The sequence below is a fragment of the Leptodactylus fuscus genome, chromosome 7, assembly GCF_031893055.1.
Source record: "Leptodactylus fuscus isolate aLepFus1 chromosome 7, aLepFus1.hap2, whole genome shotgun sequence".
NCBI lineage: Eukaryota > Metazoa > Chordata > Amphibia > Anura > Leptodactylidae > Leptodactylus > Leptodactylus fuscus.
In genome coordinates, this window is record NC_134271.1 from 125,680,974 (window position 1) to 125,695,767 (window position 14,794).

Sequence of the window (14,794 nt, forward strand, 5' to 3'; positions counted from 1 at the left end):
CCCCTGCACACAGTATTATCCCCCATAGTGACCCCTGCACACAGTATTATGCCCCATAGTGGCCCCTGCACACAGTATTATGCCCCATAGTGGCCCCTGCACACAGTATTATGCCCCATAGTGGCCCCTGCACACAGTATTATGCCCCATAGTGGCCCCTGCACACACTATTATACCCCATAGTGTCCCCTGCACACAGTATTATGCCCCATGGTGGCCCCTGTACTTACTATTATTACCCATTGAAAAGACCCCCAAGTATAATAATAGTGTTTGTGGGGCCCGCGGCATCACTTACCGATCCCGGCCCCTGCCAGGATCACTAAGTAAATAGCGCACATTACCGTCTAGAGTAACTCCAGCTGTAACGGCCTATTAAAAAAACCAAAAAACACAGTGGTAGAGGCTGTCGCCGGGCCCCTAATGTCCCGGGCCTTGTGGCAGCTGCTACCCCAGTAATTACACCCTTGCAGGGAGGTATGGACTTTTTTGCAGGGAATGCCCCGAAGTAATCTCTTTTCTGCAGGGAATGCACAGTTTGCATCCCCGGAGTAATCTATATTAGCAAAGATGTGTACATGAAGACTAGGCACCATGATGCATGGAATCAGGGCAGGAACCAAGTGGAGCTTTTTGCTCAAGCATGGGAGTAGGATCCTTAATACTTTGTACACTTAGCACTGGCTGTAGACAGGAGCATTTTATGGGCATTTACCTTTTAAGAGATCAGGAATTGGTGTCTGCATGTGAGCCAAGCCGAAACAGAATGGCAGGGCAGTAGAGGGGTGCTCTGAAGCAGGATGCCGGTCAGCAGTATGGGTGATGGGCAGAATATTACACAATGGCACAAGCCACAAGCAGACCAGTGTTATGTGTAGAAATATGTGACTTACTATATATTACTGACATACCTCTTATAACAGCTCACCTGGGACATGTAGAAACGGGCATTGATGGTAATGTTAAGGGGCATTGCATAGGTTTCACATGACTGTATTTTTGACTGGTGGTCAACAACCATTTGGGAGTGTGATGCCCATGCTTTAGGCAATCTGGATAGGAGATTCCATGCAGTGGCCCGGATTTCCTGGTCCGAGTCTAGTTAGTAGACAAGACTCCTTGGATCAAGGTGATCTATGATGCTTTATTGTCCATTTTCCAGTCCAGATTGCCCTGTGTGGTTCAGACCCAAAATGCACATGTCAGTCAGGATAGATCGCTGGATTAATAAACCACCTCTAGTAACAAAAAACAGGTAATTTGTGATATTATGTATAACAAAAAAAGGCCCATTAAAGTCAATGGAAGGTATTTAATAACCTATCTGCACCAGTTTGCTGGCATAGATGGGTCAAAATATGACATCTTTTGCTTACACCATGATCCATATTGTTCATTCTGCACCTTAGCCCATAACTCATAACATAAAGCTGCCATGAGGTATACGTGAAATCCATGCTAGTTTGTTGGCACAAGCCCGGGTGAAGAGGAGGGCCCCTTTTTTGATTGCAGCCGTCAAGTATAACTATGATATTATGAAAGGGTTAAACATGCTGGATCTGAGCATCTGCCATTCCCAGCATAGTAGACAGCTAGACTTTCACACCCAAAGACAAAATATCTGCCATAGTAAATAGACTGGTAAATATGGTCACAGGATTAGAACTATAATCAGCTAATGTAATAACTTTATACTGTGCAATGTATTCATTGCTATTCATAGGCACACCACTAGGGGGCAGCAGTAGCCATAGAATGTAACACTATACTATAAACCTCCTGCGCTTTCTCTATGTAGTAACCCTGACTAGATATAGACCCCAATGCATTTACTCTTGATAAGAACACATGGAATTTATATACAATCCTACTATCCTAGTACCTCCTTATTCTGAAGATGGTTACATCTCGTGCCGTGTTACGTCATGACTTCTCCTCTGCAGTTCCTACTTCTGAAAGGAGAACTTGCGACATCTCCCTCATCACTATTGTATCATGCAGAAAGCGATTCTGTGGTTGGCCACAATTATCGTTCTATAGTTGCTCAAAGGTGACATTCAGAACCAAAATGATAATGTCTCGTGTGAAATTTAATAATAAAAAATTAGGATTAAGCGATCGGGATCAGGAAAGATCGGATCCTGATTGACGATCGAGCAAATCTCATGATCGGGATCAGCTGGAAAATTATTGGAAATTGGATTTTGAAATCTCAAGATCCCTACTGTATATATAATATACAATTAGGAATGAGCGATCGGGAAAGATCAGATCCCGATCAAGCAAATTTTACGATCGCGATCGGCTGGAAAATTATCGGAAATTGGATTTTAAAATCGATCCTGAAATCTCAAGATTGGCTCAACCGCGCAAATAATTGTTCACGAATAACCTTTCCATGAAAGAATATTCCCAGAAAGATCATTTGTGTAAAAGTCGATTATTGTTTTAATTCACTTATTTCTGAGCTGTTGTAACAATTTGTCAGTGTTAGGGTGCATTCACACTGAGTAAACGCTAGCTTATTCTGAACGTAAAACACGTTCAGAATAAGCGGCGTCTAAAGCAGCTCCATTCATTTCTATGGGAGCGGGGATACGAGCGCTCCCCATAGAAATGAATGGGCTGCTTCTTTCACTCCGTGCAGTCCCATTGAAGTGAATGGGGAGTGCCGGCGTATACGGCAAGCTCTGCTCATGCCGGAGCGTACACGCCGGCACTCCCCATTCACTTCAATGGGACTGCACGGAGTGAAAGAAGCAGCCCATTCATTTCTATGGGGAGCGCTCGTATCCCCGCTCCCATAGAAATGAATGGAGCTGCTTTAGACGCCGCTTATTCTGAACGTGTTTTACGTTCAGAATAAGCTAGCGTTTACTCAGTGTGAATGCACCCTTAAAGGGGCTCTATCAGCAAAATTATGCTTTAAGAGCCCCACATATGTGTGAATAGCCTTTAAAAAGGCCATTCAGGCACCGCAAATGTTATTTTAAACCTCCCCCCGTTTTAAAATAAAACCATAAAAACATACCGTATATACTCGAATATAAGCCGATTTTTTTCAGCACAGTTTTGTGCTGAAAAAGCCCCCCTCGGCTTATACTCGAGTCAAGCAAAAAATAATTTTATTTATATTTATTTATTTATTTATTTATTTGGGGGGGGGGGGGGCGGTCTATGACCAGCCTCAATAGTAATGTATAGAATTTCCCATAAAATAGTGAAAAAAAAAAAAAGCTTTAAAAAAAATATAATAAAAAAAACCAAATAAAAGTTCTAAATCACTCCTTTCCCTAGAATACATATAAAAGTAGAAAATGACTGTGAAACACAAACACATTAGGTATCCCTGTGTCTGACAGTGCCTGATCTACTGAATATAGGGGATCTGCAGAGCTCCTGTGCCATCAGGAAGGGGTTAATAGGAGCACTGCAGATACCCTATATACAGCCAGGCTGAATTCCAAGTGGGGGGAAAAAAAACAGTCCTCAAGCTCAGGGAAGGGGCAGACAGACAACCAAAACACCCCCTCCCCTTCCCCAGCAACTACTGCACCCAAAAACTACAACCATTTTAATTTTTGAAATTTTCCAGTGGCTGCTGCATTTCGGGTCGGCTTATACTCGACTATATACGATATTTGTAAATCATACCTATAGTGCACGGTGGGCGGTCCTCCACGGTCCAACTTCATCTTGCTGTCATGCCTTCCCCTTCTTTTTTCTTCCAGCGACGCTCTCCTGTCCTGGTTCTTCCCCGCCTTGATCTTCTGTTCTTCCGGCGGGTTGTATTCAAATCCCGCGCGTGCGCAGTAGTGCTCGCGAACTTCTTCATTCTGGAAGAAATGAAGATGAAGGCCCACTTTTTAGCCTATTAGAAGGTGGTACAATTTTGGGAACATATAGGATATGCACAAAAAATTGCAAGCTGGCATAAATCCAATAATACATTCACCCCTATAAAAAATAAAAGGTAATCTAAGTATAGTGTTTAAGGGGTTCTCTCAGCAAGACAAGCGGGATCCATATTCCTTATGAAGCTTTATGAACATCAAGAATTGTGCAGGAATGGTTTGAGGAACATAAAGAGTTGACTGTCACCACTCGGCCTCCAAATCTAAGTTCAAATCTGTGGGACCTGCTTTAAAAAACAAGTGTGATTCATGGAGGTCCCACCTTTGAAGTCGTTCACATCTTGCAACTACATTCACATCTGCACCAGTCTCTGTTGAAGACTCCATTGCAGTGTCCACCTGAAAATCCGCGGAGGAAAAAGTCCTGCACATATGTTTTCCTCCACCGGATTCCGTTTTAATAGGATGAATACCCAATGAACCCCATTAAGTGTCAATGGGGTCCATTGGACTGTTACCACTATTTTAGCAGTCCATTTCTCAGTTGTCCTCTGATGGACCAGAACAAGTGAGGCGCATTGCAAGTGTGAATATAGCGTCATAGAGTCTAGAGGATCTGCTACTGACATCATGATGTCCACTGGATACCACCGGACATCTTCAGAGGTCTTGTTAAGTTCATGTCTTGACAGGCCAGTGCAGTCTTGGCAGAAAATTTATCAGATATCAGGGATAAATATGGTAAAAAATATGGCGTCTGTGCATCAACACCAGAACACCATATACAAATACAAATTGTGGACCTGTGGATGTCTTTTCACTATAGCAGATTGATAGATGGCGAAGTGGAGAGGAGCCTGGCACGTCATATATACATTATTATAATCTCTATATGTCTATCCCAATCTTATTATTATGTCAGTCAGAAGAACTTTCCCTTTGGTTCTCTGCTCATTTTCTCGTCTTAGACTTTGTTGCCACCATGCGGACTGGTGACATTATTCCGAAGTACAAAACATCTTTCTGAATAAATATTCCATTCATGACAGATGGCGGGGATTAGGGGTAGTATTACCGTAGTCTGTCAGCCATCATTCTATGGGCCTATACTGTGCCTCATCTCATATATAAGCCCACACATCTTCATCCCACAATCTGAAAGAGAAAAACCTTATGGCTTTCTGTATACTGAGTATCTGTGAGGTGTTTAGTACACCCCAGAAAGACACGAATATTCTGAGAGGAAAGGGAACTCCATTCAGGGCTTCTTCCCATCTGCGCTTATAGGCCCTGCACAAGTTTCCTGATATGTCCACCTGTTTTTTTTATGGACTCCGCAAAATACGTAAAACCAGAACCGCCTTGACACATGGTGACATTTTTATTATTATTTAGATTTCAAATAGGTTATAAAATCTTTACTAGAAAATTGAGACATGGCCGCCGTTCCATGCCCTTTCCTCTCACTCAGAATAATAGACCAGGCCTATGGGAGCGCCAACTCGCCCACATACAGGTTCATACGTTTTGTGAAAAGAAATGGTATTCTTCAACTACTACTGTATGGACTTGACTTCTTTACATGAGGGTTTCTGTCATTTATTTACTCAAAGGCTGCATTTACCTCACTCGAGGTACAAAGAGCATGAGCTATATACATATACATCATATACATATACACACATAGACTACTAGTGATATAGCGGCTGATCCTACCCTATCTATCTACAGGGCTAGGTAAATATCTAGGATTCTGGTGACAGACTCCCCTTAAGGGGGAGTTTTTTGGTCAGGACTTTGAGGCCATATCCACCTCAAAATCCTGACCAAAAGACGGCTCCCATTTAAATCAATGGGAGCCGCTCAGGAGCTTTTGCCGGGAACCGGCTTGTTCTGGCTCCCGGATAAAGAAGCGACATGCTCATTCCTTAGGCTGTTTTGCCTCGTGATTTGGCCTGATGACACTCCCTCCTCCGGGCTAGGCCCATTCATTGAGCATAATCCGGAGCGGAGAGCGCGGAGGCAGAGGCTGCTTCAGATTCCGATCCAAAAAACCCCGTGTGAACTTACCCTAAGAGATAGCTTTGAACACGGCTGGCGTTCTTAAAGGAGTTGTCCAGGTTAAGTTTAATTAGGCGCACCAGGCCTCTCCCCCTGTCCTTGGTGCTCTAGTGTCTCCCAGCATGATCACCATGATTAAGAAGCTAAAGCTTTGAAACGCATAGGTGTTTCCCTTTGTGTGTCTCGTCTCGTGCTGTTAACTACCATTATGTCTCTGTAACGCTAGGTTCGAAACCTGTCAGTTCGGTCCGGCCGTGAGCGGTGGAGAGCGTTTTATGCCGAAACCGGTTTTTTAAAAATCGGACAAAGAATACTGCATGTCCGACTGTGTCCAGTTTAAAAAAACGGTTTCGCAGCGGAAAGCATAAAACGCTCACCGCCGCACATCTTTCAAACCCATTCAACCCTGTTTTGTGCAGGAAACGGAAACCTGCAGAACGGAGACCGGGCGCAGATGTGAACGAGCCCTTAGTCTTCTCATCCATACATTTTGTATTTTTGTATCTGGTGCAACCCTTATGGATTTTTACCAATTTTATTAAAAGCTAATTTTTAATTTTAACCTGGACCATGTGTTGCTGGACTTTGTCTTTTTTCATGTGTAACCCGGCATCATGGATCATATTAAGTACTGAGAAAGGAACTGAGAAATTGGCTTAGATGTTTTTTTTTTCCTCAGATCAGTCACACGAAACACTAGAACGTCATGTGAGTTCATCCATTAGTATATATGGGGCAGTGCGCTGGTTGTAAATACAGCGGCTAGCTCACGGCCATTAAATCCGGTCATGTGAATGAGCACTAAACCAGTGCTGTCCACTACATTATTCTATTCTTTTTGTGGTATAGGCACATACCAGACAACTATAGGCCTTGTCTGCTAACGAAAGACTAAAGACACATATAGAGAGTATGCGCTTACTCGTCTATGGCCCCATGTGAATGAGGTTTAATAATGCTATGCCACTATTAGAAAAAAGTGCTAGGTCCTTAATGGGTTAATCTTTATATCACAGTAAAACTATGTTTATTGCCCACAGAAAACAGCCCATTGTACTCGGAGCAGAGCGAGGTCGGTCATGTGATGAAGCGTTGGAGTGTCAGCAAGGAAGGCGGAAATAAAAGACTACTGAGGAGCCTTGGCAGCGCTACGAATAGTTTGGTGTCGCCGCATCTATATTAACAAGTGGACGCACCTGGTGTCGGGTATATACTGAAAGAAAGTTGATGGGGTTCTGGCTAATCCCATCCACACATTGCAAAAAAGATATCCGCAGCAGACATATGATTTCAAAAAACATTGCGTTTTTGTAAATCGCAGCATGTCAATTATACGTACGGAAACGCTGTCTGAAAAATGCCATCATAAAATACAACTTGCGGATTGCACATTTTATTCTGTAAATTCCATACACATTCCATAGAAATCATAAAGAGACAATTAAATTTTCTTCCACGTCACGGTCGGATATAAATAGACGGGTGATTAAAGTAGGTCAGAATCACTAGATTTGCACAACAATGTGGACATGTTCTGGCCCGCAGACATGTCTTTTGGTCAGTGACCGTACCAGTCGCTGTAACGTTTTTCGTCATCGTTTCAGCTGTGGTTATATTTTACAGTGTATTCACAATAGTTTCTTCTGCTTTGCAGTCTTTAAATATTCTGTACCAAAAAAATAACAACGTGTCAAGTCAGCTCTCAGGCCATGCATGAAGGTGAAATGAGATACTTAAAGGGGTATTCCGGTGTTATATAGTGATGGCATGATGCTAGGATTTGCATCGGTTTGTGGTCCAAACTATGGGACCTCCACTGATGCTGAGAATGAGGGGGGCTGCATCCCCTTCTAAGCCACATACAGTCCAACTCAGCAGGTCCTTGCACAACCAGTGGCTAGGGAATCGGGAAACTGTAAAGTGAACGCAGCATCACATCAGCATGCAGGCTCTTCATACTTTTGGGTTGGTGGACCCCAACTTCTTATACAGTGATGTTATATTCCATTGCTTCACACAATGGGGCAACCCATTGATACAAAGAATAAAGCTCACGGACAGTCCTGGGATACTGATGGGAGCAGTTTTTGAAGACCCTTCTTCTCACCAGTCCATGCAGTGTCCTTGAATGGGCAGAAACCTGAGTTCATTATTAAATTCACGCTCCAGCCATTGAAGTGGTCTTTGCATTCTCTGTGTGGTTAGACAGCCCAGGCCTAAAGCAAAGGACATATGTATTGATCTCGTATCCTCCCTTTTCCCTAGTTTCCACAAACTCCAGCATTTCCTTAGGAGCTCATTAGATGTCCTCCGCGGTGGGATCCTGCCTGGACTCTGCATGAAGAAGAAGGAAGAAGGTAATCACTTAAGATCAGCAGGGGAATAAAAATTCTCCAAAACTTGGTAGACTTATTGTCCCATTCACTGTGTTACCACCTACTTGGTTACCCTGTTTCCCCGAAAATAAGTCATCCCCCAAAAGTAAGACATAGCAGAGGTTTTGTTGAATTGCCTAATATAAGGCACCCCCCGAAAGTAAGACATCTCCCATTAATATTTCTGCGCAAAGATTGTATGAAGAAAAATATTGCAGCCGGCTGAACACTGTGCGTGAAGTTCCGAGTGCACAGGTATGCCGGCTTTTGCGCCGCTGCGATACGTTGTATTCACTGTTCCTGATGCTGTACCAGTAGGATGAGCTGGGAGATACCCGCTGTGCATAAACTAAGCATCGTATGCGGCGCGGAGTCCACTCTCCCAGCTCATCCCACAGAAGCAGGAACAGTGAATACAACATACGGGATCACAGCAGCGGCTGCAATGTTTTTCTTCATACAGTCTTTGCGCAGCAAGCACATGTAAGCGTAGCGCAGTGGTGGCAGCAACACACAAAAATAAAATAAGATATCCCCTGAAAATAAGACATAGCATAAGTTTAGGACCAAAATTTAATATAAGACACTGTCTTATTTTAGGGGAAACACGGTAGTAGGCTCTAATCTGCAATAACATTATTGGGGCCAATATCTTTGGAATGGCTGAACAGATTTTGATAAAGAAAACACCAAAATGCTCAGAGTGACTGGTACTACCAAGCATTATAATTAGAGATGAGCGAACACTGTTCGGATCAGCCATTCCGAACAGCACGCTCCCATCGAAATAAATGGAAGCACCTGGCACGGCGACCGGCAGTCGGCAAAGTCAGCGTCACAGGTGCTTCCATTCATTTCTATGGGAGCGTGCTGTTCGGAACGGCTGATCCAAACAGTGTTCGCTCATCTCGAATTATAATGCCGCATATGCAACACATCTGCTGGAAGAATGCTTGTTTGGCTGTCAGCTACTGTATATCCCATACACATGCATGCTCGGCCTGGCCAAGTATGCGTGTGTTCTGATAGGTACTAGGGAATAAGACCTCTCTGAGAAAGGATTGATAATGCTGAAGTTCAATACCTATGATCACTATATTAACCTGCTCTGTATTAGGGGACACCACCGCACTGAAACCAGTAATAGATGAGACTATACTGTACCGCTATTGTATTTTACTGTCTGGGTGAGATTATATATATATATATATATATATATATATATATATATATATATATATATATATATATACAACTGTATTTCCAATAAAGAGCCAAATACAGTGAATAAAGACGAAGGTTTATTCATACATTGTGGTCAAGTTGTGTTCTTTTAGCAAAAACAGCATTGTGATTGTAACGTGTAAGTAAACCCTATAGAAGCAAATTATATACTGTACCCACAAGAAAGGGAAGGAGAGTGGAAGGGTGGGGGAGGGGTGCACAATGCGTGACAAGTTCTGTATGCAGCACTAATACATATATTAGTGAATGGAAGGGCTTATAGTTCCACAAAAGCTGTGTTTTCGTTGCAGAGTTTGCTTTAATTTTTTGGGCCAAAGCCAAGAGAGTCTTCAAAGGGAATAGGAAATCTAAAGGAAGTTCTTATAGTTCTCCCTTCTACTAAATACACTCCCGACATTGGCAATGCGTATCCTCAGCCTGGTATTCCAGTTAGAAAAAGTAGATAAGCGGAAATAATCTTAATGGTGGGGGTCCAGCCCACAGTCACACTAGCAGGGGTCCAGTTCCCAATCTGGAGTGGCAGGTGTACGACACCATTCATTCTCTAGGAGACTTCTGGAGAGTCACAAAGAGATTAAAGGAGTGGCTGTGCATACTAATTATTTGGGGGTACAAGGGACCCCCAATTCTTGCAATCGGTTCCCATGGCTGGACCCCCACCAATTAGCAAATTTCCCTTAATTCTGTGTATAGGGATAAACTGTTGTAAGTAGAATACCCTTTTAAATACACACACAAAAGATTATCTATAGGTCTAGTTCAGGATGGGAATATGGAGTTAGTCCATGAAACCTATATGTGAATATCTGAGCACAATAACTGCAGGGTCAGGAGCATCGGTTTAACCCCTAGTGTTCCACTGCAAAGTCCTGATGATATGAAGGAATAGGTGAGCAGGCGCCCATAAAATCATACGAAACTATGTAAGGTAAAGTGTCCTGACTATGGGAAAGCGAGTGACCTATAGAGAGTCCACTCAGGGGGGCGGTGTGACCTCCGATAAGGACAGCTTCCTGCCCGCTTAATCACCAAACAACTTGTGATAAAACCTACAGACTGTGGCCCCTCCCATGCTATACTGAGAGGCACGTACACAGTGTCACACACGTACACAGTCACAGAGTCCTGCACATGTCTCCACTGACAAGGAAATGAATGTATACACAGCTACACATCTGTCCCGGGATGCAAACACAACGCCACATTTATCTCATCTGCTTCTACCGCACTAACACAAGGTGAGAAAGTGATAAAAAGCAAATCGAAATCTATCCAAGAAGAGATACACTCAGGATTTTGCTGGATACAAACAAATATATAACATCCTATACTAATATCCTTTATAATCTGTCCTTTGTTCCGTCGTATGATATTCCAGATTATCCAGCGATCTGTTGCTGGATTATCAGAGTTTCTGAATTACTAGAAAACAGATTACAGAAATTTCTATACGGTCAAGTATAGAGATCCATGTAATATGCCGCTTTAGTAGCTACCCTATAGAGTGATACAGTAACTATATTACAGAATACTTAGCAATCCCTTCACATATACCATTGTATAATAGCACTGCCATGGACAGGACTGGACTCCACTCCTGTAAATGACAGATCTGCAGCGTATAAAAAGAGGGATTGTCTGCAGCTCAGCACAGGGAATTTCCAAGAATATTATACAGTGCCTGGAGAAACCTTCACCTTGTAAGGTGGAATTCAGCCCCGTCACATTCACACGCACTCACCACTTAATCTTTTGAACCTTTGCTTGGCTGCGGCTCGCTCTTTGGCATCAAAATACCAGACGGTCAAAGCATACCTGTGAGAGGGACAGGAATACGAGTTACATAGGGAACGCCGTGCCAGTCACCAGTTATAGCCTGTCTGTCACTATGCACTTACCTGGTGGCATAAGAGGGCTGCACCTCATGGGGGTTGCGGCGGTCAGACCAGAAAAGAAGCAACCGGTCAAAGAGGGGCTCCACGTCAGCTACACGTGAACCGCCATCAGGGAAAATGCGCAGTACTCCACCATGGACCTAGAGGAAAAGAAGGTGGATAGGTTACTGAGAGTCATATGTACAGTAATACAATGAGATCCAATGTAGATAGATAAATGATAGATAGATAGATAGATAGATAGATAGATAGATAGATAGATAGGAGATAGATAGATAGATAGATAGATAGATAGATAGATAGATGATAGATAGATAGGAGATAGATAGGAGATAGATAGATAGATAGATAGATAGATAGATAGATAGATAGATAGATGTTAGATAGATAGATAGATAGATAGATAGATGTTAGATAGATAGATAGATAGATAGATAGATAGATAGATAGATAGATAGGAGATAGATAGATAGATAGATGTTAGATAGATAGGAGATAGATAGATAGATAGATAGATAGATAGATAGATAGATAGATAGATATGGGACAGATAGATAGATAGATAGATAGATAGATAGATATATAAATAGGAGATAGATAGATAGATAGATAGATAGATAGATAGATAGATAGGAGATAGATAGATAGATATATAAATAGGAGATAGATAGATAGATAGATAGATAGATGTTAGATAGATAGATAGATAGATAGATAGATAGATAGGAGATGGAAAGCTAGGCAATTGAAACAGAAGATGGATAGATAGATAGATAGATAGATAGATAGATAGATAGATAGATAGATAGATAAATTAAAAATAGATGACATCTGGTTTCTCACCTTTGCATCCCAATTCTTGTTCAGATAGTAAATGCAGGTGATGCAGCGCCCGTCTCCGGTAGGGTTATCTACATGCCGCACATAGCCGGCCCCATTACCAGGGTAACAAGCCACCATAGCCTGTAGAATAACACATTATCTATGAGGTTTTACTGCATTTTATAGATATAAATAGTTCAGGATTTCACATATGGCTGACATGGTGTAGACTTCTCTCTGTGACATCACCCTGAGAAGTAACCATTACAACTTCTTACTTATTGGAAAACCCAGACATGTCTCAAAGCCCACATGGACATTAAACCTGGTGCCAGTGTGCCATACCAGGCTCGGTGAATAACTGTATGGAGGGGTTTTAGTATCCTCTTAATTGACTATATTGCAGATATCAGGTGCTTAGGGGGTTAAAACACAAAGTCGGCCCAAGGTTGTCTTGTATTACTTTCACCGTCCTTAAAGGGACATTCCTAGAACTGTAAAGGAGACACGGCAAGGTCTGAGCTCTGTGTTGGATTAGAGTTGTGCGGTATTTATGGTGTCTATGCCGATACTCATCAATCACATACTGATAGGATAATCCGGTATTTACAATGGGGACAGTGACTGATATGAGTAATGTTTGTACAACACTATGGAATATGTTGCCGATATATGAATAAAATAATTGATATTGAGAATTAAAAAGCAGGAACATTAATGTAAGGTTAGAATGTGGGAGACCCTAAAAGAGTCATAGGTCTCTGCTGTATCAATAGGTGTCAAATGCCCTTGGGGCGCTGTTTCTCCAGTTGGCATAGAGTCTTACATGCAATGGGCAGATCAGTAACCATAAGTGACAGCGGACCCTACAAGGGTGGCAGAGACCCATACCAATGTACATGCTATATGGAGGTGGATGGGCTCAAATTGATAACCAGGACCCCCAAAAGACATACTTATAGGGGACGTAGATTGTGAGCCCTTGGGACAGCAAATGACGACAATGTCACTGCAGCGCTGCGGAATATGTTGGTGCCATATAACCAATAAGTATATTATATATATATATATATATATATATATATATATATATATATATATATATATACCAGCAGTAGGGCCTACCACAGTAAAGGCGGCATAATAAAGAACGAACAGATGGAAGACGGTATTGGGGGTCAATGGAGGGACAGATTTTGGAAGTTTTATAAGAAAAACTTCGGGTAAGTCTTCCTGCACACGACCAGGATGGATCGTACACGGATTGGTATCCATCTCACGTCCATGTTTTTCACTGACCCAAACATTGTAGGAATGGACTGGGATGCAAAAACGGACAGGTGTATGAATATAAATGACGTGTGTGTACAAGGCTTTAGATGTGTAGGATACGCAATTACAAACCTGTCATTGTGGATAATGTAAGCCAACATGCCACAGTGGTGTGCATGAAGCCTTAGCGTGGAAAAAAGTTACCGTACATGGCAAGGATGAATTTATGGACACTTGACCAATGTGTGACCCAAAAAAAATCCCACCCCATGACAGATGGTCCCAGACAGGGCTGATCCAGCCAGTACGAGAGCAGGGGGTCTCACCTTGGACCTCTCCTTCACATAGTACTGGCCCAATCGGTTGCCACACAACACCACCAGCCGGTCGATTACGGAGAGAACTAGTCCAATGGCCTCACATCCTTCCTCCGTGCCCGCAATCCATGTGATTTTGTCCCCTCGCAGGTGCCTTTTGGAGACTCCTTGAAGTTGCCCAGCCAGCTGGCCATCCTTCAGAGCCCCGTCCTTGTGCAAACGTCTGACCTGCTCCAGGACTTGGTCACCAAGTTCTTCTCCCAAGACGTCATCCACGTAACAGTAACCACAGGAGAGCAAGCGGGGCGCAATGTGCTCTAGTGCCAGCTTCTCCAGGTCCAGAGAGGGGCTAGGTTTAAGGGGCATTGCTTGGCAGGGCTCTAAGACTTCAGAAGTGCTTGGAGAACATTGCGCCACCATAGAGATAGCAGATGAAGGAACTTAGAAGGGTGACATCTGACATGTCTCCAGGATGTGACCAGTGAAGCAGCACCCGCACCCCATGGAAGGCCAGTTACAAGGGAATCTGGTCCTTAGAGGCGCTGTCAGATGCTGGTGCACATATCACTCCGCGCAGCGCTACTGTAAGCCTCTATGTATGGAGCACCAGCTACGTGTCTCTATAGGCATAGCCAGCCCCCGCTCGCTCCAGCCTTATACACCTCTCTACGTGCGGGATGAGTGGTTTCCTCTGGCTGGGCGTGGCTTACGTCGCGATTTAAAGCCAATCAAAGTCTTATGGTCGGAGCCAATCAAAGGACACGAAGGGCGTGGTCTAGACCTCATACGGGGCTGGTACGTCAGCACGTGCTCGAAGGACACACGAAGCGGAGCGATCATTGGCTGAGCTGATAGTGGGCGTGGTCTGGTAACCAGGAGACCGCTTGGTAGTGGGCGTGTCATCCGCCATTGAGGAATCTTGGTTCAGCATGTAGCCTCGTACTGTGTAGTGC

General features: G+C 43.2%; 1 protein-coding gene across 1 annotated transcript; it reads right to left on the reverse strand.

The window, feature by feature from the left end:
• Positions 1 to 7,310: 7,310 nt before the first annotated feature.
• On the reverse strand, positions 7,311 to 14,518 carry EGLN3 (egl-9 family hypoxia inducible factor 3). The gene is made up of 5 exons (XM_075283010.1): positions 13,851 to 14,518; positions 12,274 to 12,393; positions 11,434 to 11,570; positions 11,277 to 11,350; positions 7,311 to 8,249 (listed from the first exon to the last, which is right to left on the reverse strand). The coding sequence occupies exons 1-5, from the start codon at positions 14,259 to 14,261 to the stop codon at positions 8,215 to 8,217; spliced, it is 777 nt and encodes a 258-aa protein (XP_075139111.1). The 5' UTR covers positions 14,262 to 14,518; the 3' UTR covers positions 7,311 to 8,214.
• Between the last annotated feature and the right edge of the window lie 276 nt (positions 14,519 to 14,794).